Source organism: Odocoileus virginianus, chromosome 12 (assembly GCF_023699985.2).
Source record: "Odocoileus virginianus isolate 20LAN1187 ecotype Illinois chromosome 12, Ovbor_1.2, whole genome shotgun sequence".
NCBI lineage: Eukaryota > Metazoa > Chordata > Mammalia > Artiodactyla > Cervidae > Odocoileus > Odocoileus virginianus.
Genome location: NC_069685.1, coordinates 54,031,733 through 54,046,243, shown reverse-complemented (window position 1 = coordinate 54,046,243; position 14,511 = coordinate 54,031,733). Strand labels below are relative to the sequence as shown.

Below are 14,511 nucleotides of genomic sequence, written 5' to 3'. Positions count from 1 at the left end.
GTGATACATGCAATACAGCTGTTGATTTCTCCAAAACCAAACCGTCACGGAACCAAATTTTGCATTTCTTCTAGGTGAACAGTCTCTCCTTTCCTTCAAAAAAAAAAAAGCAACCAAACAAAAACGACAAAGAGCAACAACGGCTTGATTATGACCATGAGACACTTCACACAGAAAAGGCTTCTGGCAGTCCAGCTTCACAGAGGAAGGAAAGACACATCCCCCACTTCCCCCTCTACAGCAGATGGGCCTGGTGGTAGCAGACCAGAGCTCAGGACACTAAAGCACGACTCAGTTTATTTAACATGTTAAGAAAGACTTAGACGTTTTAAAAGTAGAAACGAGACTTTACGTGGATATTCGAAAACATAAAGCTGATTGAGGGAGAGTATTAACACAGGTTTTTGAAATAACACGACTTTGCAGTGTGAACGTCACTTCCAATGGAGACCTTCTGTGAGACTCCGGCAGACAGGCCACAAAGCCAGCCTCTCAAAATGCGATTAGATGGATCGTGTTTTCAAATGAGACGCTTGGCCAGACTGGTCTGCCGATGACGTGGACTAGGTTTGGGTGTAACTGACACGTTGCTGAAACAGTGTTTCCCAAAGCGCACCTGCAAACCTTGGGCCTCAGGGTGGGCAAGGAGGGTTGCTGTGAGTATACAAGTGTCTCGGGGCAGGAACACTCTAGGGCCCAAGCAGTTGGGAAGACACCACTACACTCCCCTCCTGGGGAGTCACAATGAACAACAGCATGTGAAAGGTTCCGAGTGTGAGAGACTGGGGACTGCTTAGCCGCGACGAGTGTGACAGCATGCGTGTGACCACAGGGGGAACACGGTGCTCAGTGCGACGCTGTGGACGTGCCGTGGGTGTGCAGCTGTGGGGTCAGCATCAACGACACCCCGAGAACCTGGGTTTCCCTCACGAGGTGTCCACAGCTCCTGCTTCAAGACATGTGACTCAATGTCATTAAAAAGCTGCAATCCTTCTGTTACAACCACTCTCAAGGTGACCAGCCAGCTCATAAGGTTAACGTTTGGCAGGGAAATCACAGTATAAAGGTACTGTTTACTCGCAGACGTTAGAAAAAGGCAGGAGGGTCAATTCTCGCCCATTTCAATCAATGAGAACCAAGCAAGACTCTGCTGTTGTCATGGCTGGGCTGTCTACCTGGAACGAAACCCAGCAAGCCATTTGTGTGGTTTCTCTGGATAAGTCCCATTTATTAATTATTGTACAAAAAATCTTGGCATTCATTGGAAGAGAAAAGAAGTTACTATATCCAAAGAGTGAGTATTTCAACATTGTGAAAGTTCTACTATTATAACAGGGCTTTTTTTTTTTAAGTGGAGAAAACATTTGGAAAAATTTTAAAAAGAAACTTATGATTTATTAGAGTACAGGATCCAAAACACGTTTTTAGAAAAATATAAAGTGCCCAAAGACCAACTTACACAGGTGACACAGGCTTCCTGGAGCCAAATGAAGCATTCATGAAGAAACACATTTAGAAACAGTCTAGATACATATTTACATCGGGTCAATAAAGGTAAAACCATCTTTCTTGGCTTTGATGTTATTCTAAGAAAAAAGGAAATCAAACCAGAAAACCAACAATTTTAACTCTCAGCATGCGCCACAGATTCTTAGTAATGCATCTCATTAATATTAATGCCATAGTATCTAATTTTCACCTTTAAATGAGAGTAGTGTAAGACGCCCCCAACCTTGGGCAGGCTGGGTGCTGTGAGTGGTCACAATTTCCAATGCGCGTCCAGACCATCTAACTCTGGATTGGACCGTGAGGAACACGGGCCCACACCAGAGCTAACTGGGGTGGGAAGGAGCTGGCCGGCCAAATGCCCATCCCTCTCTGGTACCCGCTCAGGACTGTCACAAGCTGGGAAGCGATCTCAGGTGGCTTCTCCAAACCTCAGTCATCCTGGCATTTCCGACGGGCAAACGAGAGGCGGTCACCAAACGTAGTGTGGAAATACTGCATGCAGAGGGACAGGCGGGCGGCGAGGCGTGGCTGGATCACGGCCCCCAGAGCTTTATTCACTAGAGCAACTGGAAATCTTTTCAACTTGAGAGCAGAGTAACTAGGTCCTAACTTCAGAAGTGAGCTACTACAGGTTAAGTACAAGGCTGGCCCACTGGAGAAGGGGTGGGTGGAGAAAGGTGGGAGTCCAGAGCTGCGTTAGGACAAGGAACCTTCCTGCTTGGGCACCGTGAACGTGGAAAAGATGGGTGCCAGCAGCATCTGGGTATGGAGCCGGACTCCCGGGGGCCTGAGCACAGACTTCTTCCTGATGCCCTCATGGCAACGGTGACTCGAGAATGCTGGCCACACTGTCTCCTTTCCCACTGAGCTCATGCTCTCAAACCGGAGATATTTCACTTACTTCTACCCTGCCACATTCAAAAAGGTCTTGAAATGATTCTAAGGGAGAACAGGGAGCATGAGACCTCCCCTTCCCTTTTTAATTTCCAAGCTTCATTATTTCTTCTTGTTTCTGGTTATAAAAGTAAAACCTCAATTTCAGGTCTTTGGAGACCATGGAGCACAGTTTCTAAAAAGCAGACATTTTAACAGCAGTATTTTCCTACCACAAAGAGAATTCATTGCTGATTTAAGATCTACTTATGAAACTGGAGTAGATTAAAAAAAAAACCCACTTATTTTTAAGGGAGGAATAGTAGATGAAAGTGGGAAACCCATTCACAAAGATTATTACTATGCATTTTTTCAAATAATTTTATCTAATAAAATTTAAAAACCTAATGATTCTTAAGAGAAATGAGGGTAAATCCAAGAGATGAATCTGGGAAAGCAAAACTGTGTCATGTGCTCAATTCATATAAAGAAAAAGATAAAATGCCGGAAATCTGTTTCAAAAATTGGAAAAAAAAAATTAGAATGATTCTGACTACTGTTAGTTTGTTAATGACTCCAGATCCACTATGTGGCCAAGATCACTTAGAGCTTCAGCCCTGGGTAAAAAGACAGACCATCCTGACTGAGGAGTGCACACAGTTCACAGAGAGATCAGAGTGGAACGACTGCCAACGGACAACTCCACCTGTCCAGCAAGCGAAACGCTCTGAGACGATGTAGACAGACGCGATGCGGGGTGGGGAGGGGGGTGTGAGGAAAAAGAACGGTTGTAAGTGTCAATGGTGAGACGTCATGAAGACAGCATGTCACAAACGATCACCACAGGACAAGCATACAAGCCATGCCACTGAGACAGTGCCTTTCAAATGAATCACTAGTGTAGGCGGAGAGCAACACTGTCTTTGCAGCTGGCGGAGAGCACACGTGATTTCCACTTGGTAGGAGGCAACCAGCACGACCGGTCGAGTGGCCTTCCCGGCGGTGGGTCCAGAGGGATCCAGGGGCACGTCTCCACCCGGAACCCCGTCATCTTGGAAAAGAGCAGCAGCAGCAAAGGTCCGATGTCCCCCGAGACGTTACTCCACGCTCTCTTTCTTCGCACTGTAAATGTTCTGCACCGTCTCATACACAGCCTCCAGGTCCTCCGGGTACCGGACCTCCAGCTCTGCGTTCGGGATGTAGTGAGTGCCCGTGAACTCTGAGAAGTAGCGGCCAACGTCGGGGTGGGAGATCTCCTGCGGCTCCACGTTATACTCCAGGTTCTCTGTGGGCAGAGAGGCACACGGACACCCTCGTTAGAACTGGTTTTCCTGCAGCATCTCTTATCCAGAGCGCCTCTGGAGAAATCTCTGAGGGCATTGTTGAGGTTGTCGGGGGGGGGGGGGGGGGGGGCGGTTGGGAAGAAACAGATGTTATTGGAAGTTGGGAGGGAAGAGGTAGAAGGTGCGGGGGGTGGGGCACGGGAGGATGGAGGCAGGGGGTACAGAGCCCAGAACACCAATGTTTTCCTCCTCTCTGAGTGGAACTCCAGCAGCCCCCCGGCGTCTGCACGCTGGACGTGCAAGAGGGCTTGTCTCACCTGATCCAACACACACACAGGGGGCCGAGGGTGTCCTAGCCTGCTCTGTTGTCTCCGGTGAAGTTTCTGAAGGCTTCACAGCACCAGGTCACAGGCCTCCCCTTGCCCCCGCCACCCCTGAACACCCTGCAGTGCTGGCTCCTGCTTCTGAGGGTGAGGGCCCAGCTCCCAGGGCTGATGTGGGGTCCGGGGAGGAATGGAAAAGCGGCTTGTGCCTCTAGACCCTAGAGGGTATGGGTTATGCCATCTGTATCAGCTCTTAGGAACACCACGCCCCCTCCTTTCCCTGCTCCATGTTTTGCCACTAGCGACGACAAAAGAAAATGACTCCTTTAAAATGGAAATAAGGAAAAAAAGAGGCGACAGCACATGTGAGGTATTTTAAAGACCGACATCCTTTCAGATGGCTTCTCCCTCCCCAAGCTATCTGAGAAACGGCTCCTCCGTGGACCCAATGAGAGGGTTGTAGGCCCTTCCCTGCTGGCTGCGGAGGCCTGACCTAGACTGGTTGTGGGACCCCAGCCAGGAGGGGTCCATGACCTGGACCAGAAAGCAGCTGGCCAGGTAGGCCTGCGTGCTCTGACTGCGTCCCAGGGTGCTCTTGGTTCTGATCAACAAGAGCCACAATCAATTCAGGGAGTCCTTGCGCACGCCGTCGACAGGCTAACCGTGGTGCAGCATGGTCTCCCTTCCATAGCTCGTTCAACATCCTGAAACACACCTGCAGGCCCTTCGGCGCCCTCCACCCCGAGAACACGGGATAAACACGACGCGATAAACACGAGTGCCTCCCAGGAGCACTGCCTGTAACTTGTAACTGATGCTTGTCTTTAATGAGAGGGGGAAAGAGTTTGTAATTCAATCTGTAACATATTTCTTTAACCCAAGAAAGAAGATTTAGAGAACTTCTGTGCTTATAGCTGTTTAAGGCTGATTCTTCCGGTTACGTGGGGACATACCAGTTTGAGAAATCACATACCAATCACAAGCAAAGATGGATATCCACAGACTACCTCAGCACTGCTCAAGAGAGCAAAAGAAAAGAAAAAAAAGGTAGCAACAGTCTATACGTCCACCCGCAGGTCACTGTGTAAATAAACAGCTACACGTTAACTCAGCACGTCCCAGGCTGCCAGGAAAACAAGCGACCTGTGTTCCAGACGTGACGGGGGAAGCGGGAGTGAAAACACGTCTTATAAAAGGCTAGGAAGGCTGAACACCTGTGTTGCTACGTGACACGTGCCACAAAGCTGCACATTTTAAGTGACGTCTTTTAAACTGGGCATGTAGGGTGCACGAGGCACCACAAAACCTGCCGGGGCTCCAGCTCCTGCGACCCTCACAGGGCTCCGCGAGGGGCCCCGCTCATGACGCCCTCTAGCGGCTGAGCCGACAGCAGCCGGGGCTGGGAAGCAGACCAAGAGTGGGGTCCCCGTGCACTGTCCTGCCGGCAGTGGCCAGGGAGGACGGGCTGGGACAGACCGCAGGGCCTGGACAGGCTGCCTCGGAAGGCAGGCTGCGGGACGATGCTCTGCAAACAGGCGCCCGGGGAATCCAAGCAAACTGGGGGCTTTGCTAACTCTGGTTTCTCACTGGTGTGACCACCAGAGTGTGGAGATGACTTCCTTCTTTACACTTATTTTCGACATTAAAACAAACTTGGACTTTCTAAAACGTCGCTGGCTGAAAAAAAATCTGCTGTCCTGCCTACATGGCCCTCCTGCAGTGAGCGAGGGGTCACGGGCATACCTGCCTGGGGGAAGCCCACGGGGACGTGAACACGGCCACGGGCCCTGAGCAGCTGCTTCCCCGTTGGCTTTTCTTGCCCCAGAGATGGTCAAGGGATGGCAGGGAATCTGGGATCACCAACAAGAGATCAAAGTCCCTTTTGTTCTCATCTGGGGGCCATTCTGCCTCAGACAGGATGCTTGGCAATGTCTGAAGACATTTCTGGCTGTCATGATCGGAGCCTGTCATGATCTCATGGGCAGGGGCCAGGGTGCACAGGACATCCCCCCAACACAGAGCTGTCTGGACCACAATGTGTCCAGCACCTGCTCTGAAGAAAGTCAGACACACGCTTCAGCATCGCTTCTTTCCCCCTCTTTTTCTAAGCATCACTAAGCAGCAGCGTGGTGTTGGCTGACACTTGGCATCTGAGTGTTGGCAGGAGGGCAGGAAGGTTGCTGTCAGGTCATGATCGCCCATCTGTTTAAGGACAGCACGACTGGGCATTGCACGGAATTCTGAACACGGGCCCACAACAAGAGGCATTGAGAGTACAGACAGGAGGCCGGGGAAATCAGGAAGGGGCAGTGACAGTCCACGGGGTGCTCACAGCCCTGCTCTAAGCTGTCAACCAGGAGCGCAGACTGAATGTGGTGTGTCTGCCTGCCTGGGCTCCCAGCAAAACAGGAAAACTGTACTAACAAAAGACACTTTTTTAAGGAGAAAACCAGACACTGAAGTTGGCAGCTATGAGTTATGAGGGGAAGATAATTCCCAATCCACTGTATTGAGTTTAAAAATTATTTTGAAGTTTTAAAAAAATTTTAAGGAAGAAGTCTAAGTGAAATACAACTTGAGAGAAAAATATTAAACAGGGACTACTTAAAATGCCTGGAAAAATCATGGGAAGAATTTGATTCCCCCAATATTTTCTGAGAAATGTTTCTGATTTTATTTAAAATTTTCAGCTACCTATATCAAAGGTACATCATTTTCAGCATACCTCCCTGTAAAAGCCTAGAAGCAGTACCCCTGAGTCCTCTGGGGGCACCTGTCAAGCCCTCCCAAGAGGGCTTGGTCAGCCAACACCACGCTGCTGCTGAGTGATGCTTAGAAAAAGAGGGGGAAAGAAGCGATGCTGAAGCGTGTGTCTGACTTTCTTCAGAGCAGGTGCTGGACACACTGTGGTCCAGACAGCTCTGTGCTGGTCCAACACAGGGATGTCCACTAGGACTGCGGGTCTAGCTTCCCAGTCCTTGTATAAACACATATACACGCAGTCAAATATACCTACATGTACTCAGAAGGTAACTCCATGTTGTCTCACGTGTTTATTCATACAAAGCATACAGTAAGCACTGACCTGCGGGTGGTTTATTTGGCTGAAGCTTAGCATCCCCAAGTTTGGATACACCTCCACTGACCAGGCGAGTACCATGCCTGACACTGTTTCTCTGTCGTAACAAGGGGACCGCAGGCCCCCTGTGTGAGGGCGTCTCTAGTGGAGGGACCGACTGGGGTAGCTGCCAGGTCAGAGGAAAACAGGCACTTGAGATTTTGACAACTTAAAAGACAGCACCAAACCGCCCTCAAAGGTGGCTGCAAATTTACACCCCAGCCCTGACACAGGGGATCATCACAGTTAACAGCGTGTGCAGGCTAACTCAGGCTATGTCTGTGGGGGGGTGGGGTGGTAGGGTGGGGGCTATGGAGGAAACTAGTTTGGAAGTGGAGGACAAATCATGGAAAATGAAACTGACGCTGGGTGAGGGCACACTTGGACCCAAGCATTCAACCAGGTGCTTTACCATCACACACGAAGCATGCAAAAACCAGGTTTTCACAGCACAGCCTAATTCCTCACTTTGCAATGTGGCACCTGGCTTACATTCAGAGCATCTGTGATAGTCACTTTCTCCAGATCTAAGAAGTATGCAGGGAAGCCGAGACAGGAGTTCCTGGTATCAGAAAAATACTAAAGCATGCCCCCTAGTGGTAGCAAAATTATAAACAAGCAAAACGCTGTAGAGCCTATTAAAATACTGATGGAAAACATCTCTTAATGCTGCAGGCTAAAACTATTTGAGGATGGCGCACACATATGTGGCTTATAACTCACTCTTCAACTCTGGAGAGTGGAGAGAAAGGCATTCATTAATGGGCTCTGCCCAGATTACTAGGATCAATGCAGCCAAAGGTTGAAAATTTAGAAGATGAAAGTTTAAAAATAATTTAATGCAAATATATTAGCCCAGAAATGTTCAAAAATATATTTAAATAAGTGCTTTTAAAGTGTAGCCTCTCAAGATCGCTCTCTGGCTAAATGTGGGCTAACCTGAGCATAAAATTGTTCCAAATGATTATAACACATTGACTAAACAAAAAATCCAGCAATCTTTGGGAAGGGGGGGAAGGAGAGAGGGAGAGACAGCAAGGGAGAGGAGAGGAGAGAGAGGTGGCGGTGGAGAGGAAAGCGAGAGGGGGCAAAGCTATCCTTCACAGAACTAAAGGGTACACTCGCAGCAGAAAATCACCATTTTGCAACTCTCCGATCATGATTTAGGCAGGAAGAGCCAATAGGAGGTAAAACAGACACAAGGACAAAGGTCGTCGCTGGGGCACAGGTTATACCCAGGACTGGGTCAGAGTTTGACCCCACGGATTTCTTGTCAACTGCAGACGGAACACTATCCCTTACAGGGTGCCACTGTCTTGGCCAAGTGACCAAACTCCGCCTCACTGACAGTGGACATGGAACCCCACGGCCTCTGGACGAGACGCAACATGAACCACACGGCACCCAAGGGCAAGTTCCCAGGCAAAACCCCAACTCTAATACAACCTGAGGTTAACTTCTGGTTTACAGACGACATGCAAAGGAACAGTGAGACAAATCCAGACTGTTATGACAATTTATAAGCCAATTGGTCCGGACTCTTCAAAAAGTCAAAGTCTTGTGAAAAGGGGGAAAAAGATGGGAATTAAGGAGCTGTTCTTTACCAAGAGAGAAGAGACATAACAACCGAACACAACCATTAAGGAGGCCACAGGAGTGAAGGCCGGGCCTGGGAAGAACCCCGAGGAGAGGGCTGCCAGGGCAGGGTGGGCCGGCCTCCGGGGGCTACGATAGGGCTCTTCTTCAGTGCTGAACCCCAGAGCCCAGCACCCCTGGGCGCACACGTGCTGGGAAAATGTGGACCTCGGGCCGACAAAACCACTAGCAGCCATCACAGGGTGATATCCATTCTCAGTTCTAAGAATTTCCTGTAAGTCCCAGAATTTAAACTTAAAAAGGGCAATTTGCTACCTTTATCTATGATCTTTCAACCTTAGTTTGAGAGAGTGTGAAACTGATAAGCAGATACTACATTTATTAAAAAAAAAAAAAGTCATTACAGTATTCTTGCAGTGAGCCTTACAGCACATGCTGACTTCAGATACGATTAGGATGCGTTCCTGAATTATTGGCACATTGGACAAATTCAGAACACCTTGAAACCAAATATCCAGCTTTACCTACTCTAAAAAGCCCGTTTTAAAGTTAACATGACTGTTTCTAGACACCCAAATATCAGATACTACAAGTCTTGATGTCAACCCCGGGTAATGGGCAGTGACTGGATAAGGTGGGGCTGAGACACTGGCCCCCAGCGCTGACAGTCTCTATTCTCACGACGCGCTCCGTGACGCGCAGTGTGCAACGCGCACTGAGTGATCGGTGGGGGTGCAAACCGTCCATGACGCGTTCGGCAATTCCCAAATAACTTGATTGCTAAAATTTGTAGGATAACTTTTTTTTTAATCTGACACATATTCTTACATTAAATAAAATCACTGTCAGTATCTCTGTCTGGTCAGTATCTCCATCTGACATGGGGTGCATGCCACCCACTCTCATAACTCCCCTTGGGCTGATGGAGGTTAGGTGACCTGTGGTCTCAATAAAGGGAAGTTCTCTTTTATAAGATCCTCTCTCATATTCTGATGAATTAATAGTAATTAACATGAGCCCTTTTCTAGTCTTGTTGGCACTTCTGAGATTTTTATACATCCAACATTTCTATTACTGGATTCACCAGACAGAACATAATACTGACTTAGGTCAAACCTTGTTTTAGGTGAGATGCAAAAAGGTTCAGCATGATGGTTAGGGGAAGGCTCTTTGCCAAGCTGCCTGGGTTCATACTCTGTAAAATTTACACGTCTCTACATGCTTCAATTTCCTAGTGTATCAAATGCATATGATGATGATGATGATGATGGCAATTAGAGTTCTCAGAGAAGTTAATACCCATCGGAAGGCTGCTGTCACAGAGCAGCACTACAAAGCATTCGTGTTCATTTTTATGAATAAAATGGAACAATGTGGATGCCTTGACAGGCAGGCATGCAATAAATTCATCCCATTAAATGGAGAGGCAAAGATGATGAGGGCCCTGGGTCAGCACCTGTCAGGGCTGGCAGTGGCCCCAAACACTTACAGAGCACCTACCTGCTGACTCCCAGCTGCTCTCAGAGCCAGAGCTGTGACCTGCAGTTCCCAAGATGGCCACTGGGGGCGTCTCTCTCATAAGCACAACTTACCTGGCTGCCAGTTTCAGGGTGCTAGGGCGGCTCCCCTAACAGAGCCCAATCCGTGCCCTCCAGTTCAGGTAAGCAGTATGAGCAGGGCAAAAACTGACCCTCCTTCCCTGGAGGGAGCCAAAGGCAGTGGCTAAGAAACAGGACTTCCAGGAACTAGGACTGGCAGAGGCAATGACTAATCAGAACAGAAGTCGGCAACAGCCTGGAATAGGGGTGTGGTGGTGACTAAGGGGGAAGACCCCGGGGCAGTGACCTGTGATATGGTTGCAAAAATACATACCCACCTATGTTTAGCTGAGTGTCAGCCCTGATGAGATTGATGGCCCTGTGACAACTGCCGACTCTCAAACCGACAACCTCTGCCTGCAGTATCGGAGTGCGCAAACGTGTGCCTGAGGTACAGACAGAGCCCGCCACTCACCCTGGGCGGCGTATCGACAGGACCCGTCCTCCACCAGGACGTTGTAAAAGGGCTGATGGTGGCCGTGAGGCAGGCTGTGGACGTTCATGTTTCGGATCCACTCGTGTCCCATCATACAGGTGGGGTCCCAGCCATAGATGACACAGTTATAGCCGTACCTGATCAACACAAGAGCAGTCACATGTCAGCTTCCTGTCTCAGGAGAGCGGAACACAGAGGCGATGGCCTGGCTTCTCCAAGGCTCACATTCTTACAGATCTACCTGCCTTCACTCTATGCTGAATCAATTTCACTCCTGGCCTCTTTATAAACCCCTCTTATTGACAAGCTTGCTCTCTATCTTGTTGCTGCTGTTGTTGAGTCACTAAGTTGTGTCTGACTCTTTGCGGACTGCAAGCCAGGTTTCCCTGTCCTTCACTGTCTTCCAGAGTTAGCCCAGAGAGTAGTACAATTGGGGAAACACTAAAGTCTCACTAGATTTTTTATGAGATTACAAACTGTTGATATTTTTCTGAGTTAGGACAACAGAATGGTAAATGTGTCTTAAAAAAAAAAAAGAGCCCCCTTACCTTTTTAGTGTCACTAAAATAGCTACAGATGAAATCACCTCTGGTATTTGCTCCAGGGAGGAGGGGGAGAGTCAGGCGGCAGAGGCAGAATGAAGACTGACCTCATAATGATAACCTTTGAAGCTGGACACGGGAACATCACCCGGTTCACTACACTCCTCTCTCTGCTCTAACATACACTTGACAATTTCACAACAAAGTTAAAAAAAAAAAAAAAAAAGAATGCAGTAAAAGAATGGAAAACACTAGCCAAAAACTGAGAAGAGACATTTGTAATTTATCTGCCCATAGAGACTAATGCACAGAATAAAGAAACTGCAAATCAGTAAGACTAACAACTCAATTGAAAAACACGTAAAATGCCCAAAGAGGCACTTGATCAAAGGAAACTTCAAAGGCCAGTAAACACAGGAAAAGAACCTCGATCTGCATGGCAACCAGGAAAATGTAAATTAAAACCACAACGAAATGCCATCTGCCACTTACTACAGAAGTACACTTTTCAAGGTGTTCACTGACACAAGGTGGCCAGGTTCAAGGCTTTCAGCACCTGACCTGCTGGCGGGATGTAAATCAGCACAGGTGCTTTGGGGGGCAGGTTAACTGTGCCTCATCCACCAGCCACAGGACCCCCCCGGGTAAGTCCCTATGGAACTCAGATCCACAGAGAGTGAGACTTCGGGACAGAGGCTGATGAGAAGGGGAAGCACACAGCTGACAGGGCTTCCACTCCCCAGAGACCGGACGCTACACTCATTGGAAGAGCTCCCGGTTAGGAAAGCCAGTTGCTTCTTAACAAACAAAAAGGTTAAAGATACAGTTTGGTCTTTGGTCCTCGCTGTGATGGGCCTTGGTCTCTGCCGCACCAGGTCAGGTCCCCACCGCTCACGGCGCTGTGTCCTTGGCAGCCATGCGGGGTTGGGGCAGGCGCCAGGAGCACTCACCTCTTGTGCTTCATAATGAGCCCAATGGAGTAGCAGACGTCCCTGTGCTTCTCGTGGGAGCGAAGCTTGACCTCCACCCCCACCTCCTCCTTCTTCCGCTCAATGTGCTCCAGCGTGTGCTGCACTAGGTAACCCACCGCCCCGTGCTGCCCCGGGTCTAGGGTCTGGATATGCTGGAGGATGTCAAGCACCTTCAAGACAAGACAGAAAGACTAGGAGATAATATTTTCATTTAGGCCTTTTCGGTTTCCTGGCGATAGATTTAAACCTGCATAACCTGATGAAAAGGCGGCAAGGTGGGCTGGGCTAACAGCCTGCGTCTCTGTGACCCACGGGGGTCTCTCCCCACTGGTGCCACGTACAGCCGGCGTTGCTTCACGTGCTGGGGGCTGACCCCGGCAGCCGAGTCCAACCAGCCTGAGTGGGAGGAACTCTATTTAGAAACATGAGGCACTGGAGCCCACATGGGACGGGGAGGCCAGGGCTGCCGTCTGTGAATGCACTGGGGCCAGGTGAAGTCTAACAGGTCCGCACATTCCTGGGCAGTGGGGGGGAACTCTATGTCTTATACACAGAAAGGAATTCAACCTGCTGCTCATGAACTGGAAAAAGAAATGTGAAGCTGCTTCAATCAAGATGGAAAGGCTGAGTGCAGAGTGGCCTCGGGGCAGCAGGAGAGGGGAGGGGTCACAGAGAGGGCACTGGAGAGATGGACACACGTCAGCACAGCATGGTTATGATGCTCTCTGTGAAGAAGGAAGATGTGTAGGTACAGGGCTCGGAGATCCTACTGGTCGTGTCAAGTACATTAACTCACAGTGGACTTTAGTGTTCAGGAGAACAGGGAGAAAGCCCTCTCCTTGGAAGTTACCTGACGAACTGGTGGAGCAGAACTGCCTGAGCCTGAGGTTCTGTTCTCTTTACGGCACCCAGTGGCACTATGGAAAAATACAAGTTCAAGGAAAGCTAACTCACGTAAGCAATTACCAAGCACCTACTGTCTTAGCTCTCAGATGAGGGTCTCTGATGTGTTTCTGTTTTAGAAAAGGATCTCTTCCTATTTATTGACACTGGATTCTAGCCCCAAATCTGCCAAACTCAAGTGCTTTTGTCTTTGAATTAGTTTATCTACTTATCAAGTAATGATTAAAAACTCCCCTATTTCCTGACACACCGTGAGCCAGTACAAATGCTGCGGTTTTCTGCAACACAAGGTATTATTTTAAAACCCAGTCTTGTCTTCCAGAATGAGATTTGCAGGATCTCAATATTTCCTGAATATTCTTCTCCTGCTGGTTCACTGTGCCAAACCTGGCACACATCTTTTTAAACTTCATTTAATCCTCCCAACCTGGAGGTCAGCAGTCTGGTCACTGCCAACTTCCAGAAGAGGAACCAGGCTTAGAGGAGTTAAGCAAGGTGCCTGAGGTCACGGGGTCATGGAGACATGCAGTGAAAACGTGGACCTGGGGCTGACTTGCAGCTCCAGGTCTCGTCTCCTTCACACCAAAGCAGGAAGAGGAGGATTGGAATTAACTGTTAGGAAAATTCTCAAACACGTATCAAGGGGACAGAACGGCATGACCCCAAGCTTGGAGCCGATCTCATCCACCTGCCACCCCCAGCAGTGGCCTTGTCCTGCAGGGGCACTAGCCACAGTTGTGCCTTGTAGCTAAAAGCATCGGATTTCACAGTAAGCCTCTTGTGTTCCCCTCTGCAGTTCAAAACTAGTTACTTCTGACAAGTTTTCTATAGACACAGCCTTCCTCTCCTTCCTGGCAGCCCCTTCCTACCAGATAAGTGAAAGAAAGGTTAACTTGGAATCTTCAAAGCACAAAGGAAGTCTTAAACTCAGAGTGTCAGAGGAGGAGATAAGGTTCAGGGATAATTACATCCTTTCCTTGTTGGGGGTGGGGAATGATGGGCTGAAGGGGAAGGCCAGAAACAGAGAAGGTGCCACGAGACATGCCCAGTGTGTCCCGAAGGCCTGTGCTGACAGTGGGCCACCGTGACATCTCCAGCTAAATGTCCAGGCTAACGATGTTCCGTCATTTCTTATTCATTCAAATAAAAATTTTGTGAGCACCTACGGGGTAGGAGGAGTTGTGTTGAAAGCCGGGGAACAGCTACAGTAAGGAACTGAGCAAGGACGTCCCTGGTGGTCCAGGGGCTCAAGACTCTGTGTACCCAATGCAGGGGGCTCCTGTTGACCCCTGGTCAGAGAATTAGATCCCACATGTCCCAGTTAAGAGTTCACATGCTGCAACTAAAGATCGCTCCTGC

At 49.0% G+C, this 14,511-nt stretch overlaps 1 protein-coding gene across 2 annotated transcripts in view; it reads right to left on the bottom strand.

The window, feature by feature from the left end:
- Positions 1-1,373: 1,373 nt before the first annotated feature.
- FBXO21 (F-box protein 21) overlaps positions 1,374-14,511 on the bottom strand; it is a 36,603-nt gene continuing 23,465 nt past the window's right edge. The window contains exons 10-12 of one of the 2 annotated variants that reach the window (XM_020878841.2): positions 12,229-12,440; positions 10,716-10,873; positions 1,374-3,667 (exon numbers count right to left, since the gene is read on the bottom strand). In XM_020878841.2, coding sequence (XP_020734500.1) covers positions 3,480-3,667; positions 10,716-10,873; positions 12,229-12,440 — 558 coding nt within the window. In that variant the 3' untranslated portion in view covers positions 1,374-3,479. The remainder of the gene's footprint in view (positions 3,668-10,715; positions 10,874-12,228; positions 12,441-14,511) is intronic. The other variant, XM_020878843.2, reaches the window with a different exon arrangement.